The 9,090-nt window shown below is 48.6% G+C and overlaps 1 protein-coding gene across 1 annotated transcript; it reads right to left on the bottom strand.

The window, feature by feature from the left end:
• Window positions 1-57: 57 nt before the first annotated feature.
• On the bottom strand, window positions 58-4,722 carry Mylpf (myosin light chain, phosphorylatable, fast skeletal muscle). The gene is made up of 7 exons (XM_004671075.2): window positions 4,482-4,722; window positions 1,763-1,855; window positions 1,470-1,545; window positions 1,188-1,292; window positions 1,020-1,098; window positions 335-383; window positions 58-249 (listed from the first exon to the last, which is right to left on the bottom strand). Exons 1-7 carry the CDS (start codon window positions 4,482-4,484, stop codon window positions 145-147), a joined length of 510 nt encoding a protein of 169 aa, XP_004671132.1. The 5' UTR covers window positions 4,485-4,722; the 3' UTR covers window positions 58-144.
• Between the last annotated feature and the right edge of the window lie 4,368 nt (window positions 4,723-9,090).

The raw sequence follows: 9,090 nt of genomic DNA, 5'->3' as shown, positions 1-9,090 counted from the left end.
GTGTTTTAGCTTCGTTCCCGAGTGCCTCCGGCATAAACATACTGAAATTGCCACCAATAAGAAACAACGACCATTTGAATTTTATTGGGAGTCGGAGCGGGGGTCGGACGGGCTGAAAACTTTAAGAGACGTAAAGAAGGGCCTCTACTCCTGGTCCTTGGCGTCACCGTGCGTGATGACGTAGCAGATGTTCTTGTAGTCTACGTTGCCGCCCACATCTGGGGGAAAGGCTGCCCACATGTTCTTGATCTGGAGGGAAGTTGCCCGAGCACCTTCAATCAGTCCTAGAGCGCCCCCTACCCAAACCCCTTCCCTTTCAGCCCTTCCTACTCACCTCCTCCTGGGAGAAGCGGTCACACTGTGTGGTAAGCAGCTCCTCCAAGCTGGAGAGGTGACATTGGGGGAGGTGAGACTGTGTCCTGCCTGCTCTTGTTCACTTAATCCCCGTTGACACCCCTCCCCCATAAGTCTTGTTCCAGGTCTCACTGGTCTCTTACGCACTCCTACCCGTCCTCTTTTTATTTATTTATTTTTTTAAGGTCTTACGAGGTAGGGTCTCCTTGGTGTCCAGGCTGACTGGAATTCACTATGTAGCCTCAGGGTGACCTCTAACTCCCAAGTGCTAGGATTAAAGGCATGTGCCACTATGTCTGGCTTTAAAAAATATATTTTTATTTAACTTAATTAATTTATTTATTTGAGAGAGAGAGAGGCAAATAGAAAGAGTGGGCACACCAGTGCCTTCAACCATTGCAAACAAACTCCAGACATGTGCCACCTTGTACACCTGGCTTATGTGGGTCCTGGGGAATCAAACTTGTGTCCTTTGGCTTTGCAGGCAAGTGCCTTAACCACTAAACCATGTCTACAACCCTACCCTGTTGGTTTTGTCCCCCTATTTGCTGTATAATGTACTTCTGTCACTCAGTCCTTATTTATCCTTTATTCTGGCAACTTCTAATCCTCGGTAGAAATTTAAGGAGCCTTTCTGTGTGGAGCAACTGTAGGGAGTCACTTACAACTGCTTCTTGATGGTGCCCTTCCCCTCAGGGTCCAGGACCTTGAAGGCTCCGGTGATCACATCCTCAGGGTCGGCACCTGAGGTGTCAGAGACCACATGAGTCCATTAGTCCCTGAGCATTTTGGAAAGGACAGCTAGGGGCTTGGACTCTGAATATCTCACTCACCCTTGAGCTTTTCCCCAAACATGGTCAGGAAGACAGTGAAGTTGATGGGACCACTGGCTTCCTTCATCATGGCATCAAGCTCCTCATTCTTCACATTGAGGCGCCCTGCATATTGTGGAAGAAGGAGGGAATGGAACTGGGTCTTGGGGGCCAGCGCTCTGCTTCCCATAAACTTAGACCATTCAATTCATCTACGTTCAGCTGGGTAGCCTTGAGGCTGAGTCACTGAATTCCCACCAGACACTAAAACTGAATATTTGTGAATGGGAGTTGGAGGCTCACCCATGGCTGCAAAGGTGTCCCGAAGGTCCTCCTTGTCAATAATGCCATCTCGGTTCTGGTCAATTACAGTAAACGCCTGTGGAGAGGGCAGGGGCGGGGACAGATGAAGTCCCTCACAGTCCCCATGGCTTCAGCATTCCTGCCCCAGGCGGATCAGATTCTGGCCCTCAGCCAGTTGTTCCCTTCCACCCCAAGCTGGGAGAGGAAGAAGAAATTCTAAACCCTCTGCCCAACAGGTGCACATTCCAGGGAGGAGGGTGGCCGAGGTGCCTCTTCTTAGCCTTCAGTCTCACCTCTTTGAACTCCTGGATCTGAGTCTGGTCAAACATGGAGAAGACATTGGAGCTGCCCTCTGCTCCTGCCCTCCTCTTGGCCTTTTTGGGTGCCTGTAGGGTGGAGAGTGAGGGGTTAGCAGAGCAGTCCTGGCACCTCTCTGCTTGGAGAATGAATTAGATCCGGTCTCCACCCCCACACCCCTTCAAGTCTCACTTTAGCCTAGGCTGACCTGGAACTCACTGGAATTAAAGGCATGCACCACTACACCTGGCTGCAGCTTTTCTTTTCTTATTTTATTTTGTTTATGTGGGACCTAGAGAGTTGAAGATGTGTCCTTAGGCTTTGCATGCAAGCACTTTAACTACTAAGCCATATCTCCAGCTTTTTCAGGGTCTCTGAGGATGACTTTGAACTTCTGATTCTCCTATCTCCACCTCCCAAGTGTGATTACAGGTATGCACTGCTATACCTGATTTTATGGGGTAATGGGAATTGAACCCAACGCTTCATATATGCTAGGCTACATACATCCCTAGCTCCTCTCCTAGTTTCTCTCTGTTTTTTTTTTTTTTTTTTCTGTTTTCTTTCTTTCTGTCTCCTTTAATTTTTAGGTAGCTTTTTGTTTCTTGAGGTAGAGTCTCACTCTAGCCCAGGCTGACCTGGAATTTACTGTATTATTAGGGTGGCCTTGAACTCACAGCAATCCTCCTACCTCTGCTTTCCAAGTGCTGAGATTAAAGCTGTGCAACACCACATCTGGCTGAGAGTCTCTTTTAATTTTTAGAGACAGGGTCTTGCTCTAGCCCAGGCTGACCTGGAATTCACTAGGTAGTATCAGGGTGGTCTCGAACCCATGGCAATCCTTTTACCTCAGCCTCCTGAGTGCTGGGATTAAAAGGCATGTGCCATCATACCTGGCTTGAGGTAGGGTTTTACTCTATCTAGCCTAGGCTGACCTGGAACTCACTCTATAGTCCCAATGCTGGCCTTGAACTCACAAGAATCCTCCTACCTCTGCTTCCATAGTGCTGGGATTAAAGATGTGTGCAACCACACCAGGACTTTTTTTTTTTTTTTTTTTTTAAGGTAGGGTTTCGCTGTAGGCCAGGCTGACCTGGAATTCACTGTGTAGTCTCAGGGTGGCCTCGAACTCACGGTGATCCTCCTACCTCTGCCTCCCAAGTGCTGGGATTAAAGGCATGCGCCATCATGCCTGGCTAACAAACCAGGCCTTCCCCCCCACACTTTTGGGTCTCAGTATGCTGCTTATGCTAGCCTTGAATTCCTGGACTCAAGTGATTCTCCCTTTTCAGCCTTTAAAATAGCTGGAACAAAAATTAAAAAAAAAAAAATTAAAAAGAAAATGGGCTGGAGAGATGGCTTAGCGGTTAAGCGCTTGCCTGTGAAGCCTAAGGACCCCGGTTCGAGGCTCGGTTCCCCAGGTCCCACGTTAGCCAGATGCACAAGGGGGCGCATGCGTCTGGAGTTCGTTTGCAGAGGCTGGAAGCCCTGGCGCGCCCATTCTCTCTCTCTCCCTCTATCTGTCTTTCTCTCTGTGTCTGTCGCTCTCAAATAAATAAATAAAAAATTAAAAAAAAATTAAAATAGCTGGAACTACAGGCATGCATCACCATGCCTGACCAGATTCAGAGCTATTTGAATCCCTTCCTATAAAGTGACTCTTCCCCTTCTTGGAACCTCTTGTCTAAGGGGTTTATTTTGGCTAACCCCCCCCCCCTCGCCCCATTCCTGTCTGTAGCACCGGAGTCTGTCCATGCAACCTAACAAGTGCCCTTTTCTGTTCCCTCAGCTGGTCTCCTTAGAGTGCCATACTTGCTGTGTCTCCCTGATCCGTTCAATTACCCTGTCAGACTTGTACCTTCTTAATAATAAACTAGAAATGGGAATAATCTGATTGGTTGCAAAGGACTTTAGGCAGAAGGCATGGAGGAAAGGATGGAGCTGGCTTGAGCTGGTCCAGCCCCCTGACCCCTGTGGAGTCTCCAGACAAAATAACTTTTTTTTCCCTCCGAGGTAGGGTTTCACTCTAGCCCAGGCTGACCTGGAATTCACTATGTGATCTCAGGATGGCCTCGAACTCATAGTGATTCTCTACCTCTGCCTCCCCAGTGCTGGGATTAAAGGTGTGCACCACCACGCCCGGCATCATATTACTCTTGATTGAGTCCTTTAAGCCATCTCTCCACCTTTTAGCTTTCCATTAAGGATACTATGAAAGAGAGCTTTCTTTTTTTTAAACATTTTTAAAATATTTTTATTTATTTGAGAGAGAGAGAGAGGAGAGAAAGAGGCAGATAGAGAATGGTGCTCAGGGCCTCTAGCCACTGCAAATGAACTCCAGATGCATGTGCCCCCTTGTGCAGCAGCTGGCTTATGTGGGTCCTGGGGAGTCGAACCTGAGTCCTTTGGCTTTGTAGGCAAACACCTTAAAGGTTATGCCATCTCTCCATCCTGAAAGAGCTTTCATATATATTTTTATATATATTTGAGAGAGAAAGAGGCAGAGAGAGAGCAAATGGGCACAATGCCACCTTGTGCATCTGGCTTCCGTAGGTCCCAGGTCTTTTAACCTCTTTTAACCGCTAAGTCATCTTTCCAGCCCAGCTTTCATATTTTAAATATTTTGTTGGACTAGGAAGTAGCTACTCTCTTTTTGAAGGGTGAAGCTTCCCTGAGGCTAAGGGATTTGACCAATAGTAGAGGATCCTTACTCACCATGTCTCAGGTCTCCTGGGGGCAAGGCAGAGGCTTCAGCTGCAGAAAAGCAGGGACTCAGCCTGGGGCAGTTCCTCAGGAGTTATATAGTCCTGCCCCAGGGAGCTCTCAGCATACCAGGGTAACCTTAGCCTTTCGGGTACCCACCCCAGATACCAAAATAGCCCAGCCTAGCTCAGGGCCTCTCCTTTCTTGAAGGCCAGTAGCAGCTGGAGCCCAGGGGGAGGGGAGAGTGGGTCTTGGGATGCACGTCTCATGAGAACCTAGGCCGGATGGGATATTTTTCTTTTTAAAATGGGCCTGGAATATGCTAGCTTTTGAAAGTGCCAAAGCTCAGTTCTGAGAGAAATGAATCAGACCTTTGAACCCTTCGTGGGGTGGACTTAGATCTAAACACAATAAACATTTACTGAGGACCTACAATGTGCCTGGCAGTGTGCTGGACTGGGTGGGTATACTTTGGCAAATAAGCAAACAATCAAAAACCCCAAAGGCTATGGAAGTGAATTAGGTGAAAGTGAGGGGCAGACATGCTAGGCAGAAGACATAGAATGGACAGAGACCAGAACATTGAAAGGTCAGGTGTTAATTATTTATCATTTATTTATTTATTTTTCGAGGTAGGGTCCCACTCTAGCTCAGGCTGACTTGGAATTCAGTATGTAGTCTCAGGGTGCCCTCAAACTCACGGCCTCCAAAGGCCTGTGCCACCACATCCTGCTTATTTGGTGTTTTTATTTATTTAGTTTTTTTTTTTTTTTTGAGGTAAAGTTTTGCTTGCTGTAGCCCAAGCTGTATTTATTTGAGAGAGAGAAAGAGAAAGAGGCACACAAAGAGAGAACGGGGTGCCAGGGCCTCTAGTCACTGCAAAGAAATTCTAGATGCATGCACCAGCTGTGCATCAGGCTTTATGTGGGTACTAGGGAATTGAACTTGAGAAGTGCCTTACTGCTAAGCCATCTTTCAAGTTCCTATTTGGTTGTTTTAAAAAATATTTTATTTATTTGAGAGAAAGAAAGAGTGAGTGAGTAGGGGCCATGCCACGGTCTCCTACCAGTGTAAACTCCAGACACATGCACCACTTTGTGCATCTGGCTTTACATGGATGCTGGGGACTTGAACTTGAGCTGTCAGTCTCTGCAAGCAAGTGTCTTTAACTGCTGAGACATCTCTCCAGTCCCCATTTTTTAGAAAAAGATTTATTTTCATTTATTTATTAAAAAGTGAGAGGGAGGGAAAGAGAGAGTGAGAATGGGTGCATCAGGGCTTCTAGCCACTGCAAATGAACTCCAGATGTATGCACCACCATGGGCATCTGGCTTATGTGGGACTTGGAGAACAGAACCTGGATCCTTGGGTTTTTCTGGCAAGTTCCTTACCTGCTAAGCCATTTCTCCAGCATTTGGTTATTTCTTTTTTTTTTTTTTTTTTTTTGAGGTAGGGTCTTACTCTAGACCAGGCCGACCTGGAATTAAAGTTGTTGTGCACCACAATGCCCAGCCTATTGTGTTTTTTTTTGTTTGTTTGTTTGGTTTTTTTTTTTTTTTTTGTTTTTCCAGGTAGGGTTTCACTCTAGCTCAGACTGACCTGGAATTCACTATGTTGTCTCGGGGCAATACTCCTACCTCTGCCTCCCAAGTGCTGGGGTTAAAGGCATGTGTCATACCTGGCTCTGGCTATTATTACTATTTTTTAATCGCTACAGACAGACTGCTTATTAAGAGAAACATTGAGGGGCAGCAGCCTTCCCTTGGGATGAAGGACTGGTTATTTTTTTAAAGACAGGATCTCACTCTATTCCTGACTAATCTAGAACATACTATGCTGGCCTTGAACTCACAGTGATCTTCCCTACTGCAGTCTCCCCACTGCTAAGATTACAAGTGTGCACCACCATGTCTGGCAGTTGTCAGAACTGCAATAGAGTTGGAGCAGAGGATGCAAAGGGTGGGTGACCAGATAGTGGGGGTTCTTCAGTGCTAAGCAGAGACTTTGGGGAGCTTGGAAAGGTTCGAAACAGAAGGACAAGGTCTAGTATGAGTTTAGGTCATTTGTAGTTGTGGAGGCTGGGCCTGAGAGGAAGAGAGGCAAAGACACTAAGAGACAGGTATCAGTTGCCACTTCCTAGGTGGCTGAGATGGCCAGTGGCTTCTCTCTTTTTTCTGAGCAAAAAACAACTAGGTTGAATGTGTGACTTGAGGCACCTTCCCTAGCCTTCTGGGCTCCAGTCACTTTCATGCACTGAGACTCTGGGGAGATAGAGGAAACCCAAGGCTAGCATTGACACCATCACCTCCTGCTCCCTCTAGGACCTAATGTTCTAAGGAAGGTGTCTTCCCCCTCCCCCTCTTTTATCTCCATGCCAATGCTACTAAGACATTTTCTTTTCTGGGCACTGGGGGCCCAGCCACCTGTTGTCTCTAAGAAGAGAGAAGGAGCCACCCTAAACTTAGCAGCTGCTCCTGGCCTCCTGCACTGGCCCCTCCCTGCATCCTTTGGCAGCTGTTTAGCCTTATATGGTTACCATGGGGGTCCAGGTCACAGGGGATCCCACTTATTAGTGAGTTCTCAATTCCATAAAGGGCAATGTGGGTAGTACTCAGTAAAATCCAGTGAAATGGAAGGTGGGGAAGTCAAGGAGCTGGGACAGTTAATGATTCTGTGATCTGCATCTGAGTTGGAAGTGAGGAGCCTTAGAGAACTCAGAAGCTGAGGGCTATTTCTGGTGAAAATCTGACGGTGGTAGATATTGTATGGATATTGGGACCCCTCTAAAGTGGGGGATCTGAGAAAATGAGGATCAGAGAAAGGAAAAATGTTTAGAAGCTGGAAGGTTCTAAGGTCAGATCTTTATGTTTTTAAATCTTTTTTTACTTAAGAGAGAAAGAGGCAGATAAGAGAGAGAATGGGCACGCCAGGGCCTCCAGCTACTAAAAATGAACTCCAGATACATGTGGCACCTTGTGCATCAGGCTTTCGTGGGTTTGGGGGAATTGAACCTGGGTCCTTTGGCTTTGCAGGCAAACGCCTTAGCCGCCCAGCCATCTTTCTAGCCCAGATCTTTATGATTTTGGTCTAAGGGTCATGGAGTGGGGATAGGGGAGTCAAGAGTTTGGGGTCTGCCGGGCATGGTGGCACATACCTTTAATCCCAGCACTTAGGAGGCAGAGGTAGGAGGATCGCTGTGAGTTCAAAGATCATTCTGAGGCTACATAGGGAATTCTAGCCTGGGCTAGAGTGAGACCCTACCTCCAACCCGCCCCCACACAAAAGAGTTTGGGGATCTAAACAGATAATGAGGATCACAAAAGAGATGTGGCAAGGAGAAGGATTGATAGTACCCGAATCCTGAATCCCGCAAGGAGCAGAAACAGATATGGGGGGTTTGTGGTATTGGGGATTCATGGATTTGGGTTCTGAGATCCCCACTATAATTAGGTAGAATAGGGAGTGTTAATGTCTAAGGAGCTGGAGCCTGGCTTCTGGGGAGGTCCTCAGATAGATGGGACACGTGGAGAGAAACCTCGTTTGGGATTCCTGCCTGAAATGAGCACTCCAGAGAGTCGATCAGAGGCAGCGAGGTCAAGAGTATTGTATTTTGTGGTGGGGGCTGAATGAATGAAGCCCTTTTGGGGACTCAAGAAGGGCAGCATGACATTCTTTTATTGGTTAGGAGCTGCTAATACCCTCGGCCCCTTCTCCGCGCTGTCCCCAACTGTCACCCCTTTCGCGCTCGTCTCTGGTTGTCACCGACTATTCCTGAGCTGGCACCGCCCCCTGGCAGCTCTTGCTGCAGCATCTGTGTTCCTTCGAGGCTACGATTGGCTGAGGGTGTTATCTATCCTCTTTTAAGTGGAGGAGGCAATTATTGGCTGGTGAGGCAAGTGATCACATATTTGGCCCGCCTCTTCCCAGCTGTCATTCCTTCCGGACCATTCTAGGAGACCTACGATTTCTTAGCTCTTTCTATTGACTACTGACGCTGTCATCGCACAAATAGACATTACTGTCTGTCAATTTGGCAGCGTAGGCCCCTTTTCATTGGCTGTCATTTTACCACTTCTATTGGCTAGAAGATTTTTAGGCCTGCCTCTTAGGCACAGCCCCTGCCCCATTCCCCGCCCTTCCGCAATCGTTCACTCTCCACCTGTCTTTTGGGCAGTAGTCAGTTCCCCTCTTTTCTATTGGTTATTTCCCCCGTCCCTCTTTGCCGTCTTCTTGTTCCTTTCTCTCGATTATTCTCCACCCTCTTCTCGCCTCCCACCCCACCCACCCTTCCATCAATTGGCAGGAACCCAGTTTCCTTTCTCTTGTTATTTGTCCGAATCCTCTGACGGGGCGGGAACCAAAAGGGGCGCGATGAACCATTCCGCGCGCAGGCGCAATGCGCCGGGACTCCGGCGGCTCTGCGGGCTCGGCGGCGTTTGCGCAGGCGCGACCTAGGCAGCCGGCCCCAGCCGAAGGGAGGGGGAGGCGGTGCTGGGCACGAGCGGGCTGGGACGCGAGCAGACCCCGGCGCCGGGCGCCCGGGACCCCCGCCCCGCCTCCGCGCGCCCGGCGGCCGCCCCACCCCGCCCCGCCCCGCCCCCGGCGCGCGCCGAGCCGCGCC

This window comes from Jaculus jaculus, chromosome 12, assembly GCF_020740685.1.
Source record: "Jaculus jaculus isolate mJacJac1 chromosome 12, mJacJac1.mat.Y.cur, whole genome shotgun sequence".
Lineage (NCBI taxonomy): Eukaryota > Metazoa > Chordata > Mammalia > Rodentia > Dipodidae > Jaculus > Jaculus jaculus.
The sequence above is the reverse complement of the archived record's forward strand: the minus strand, read 5'-3'. Positions and strand labels throughout refer to the sequence as shown.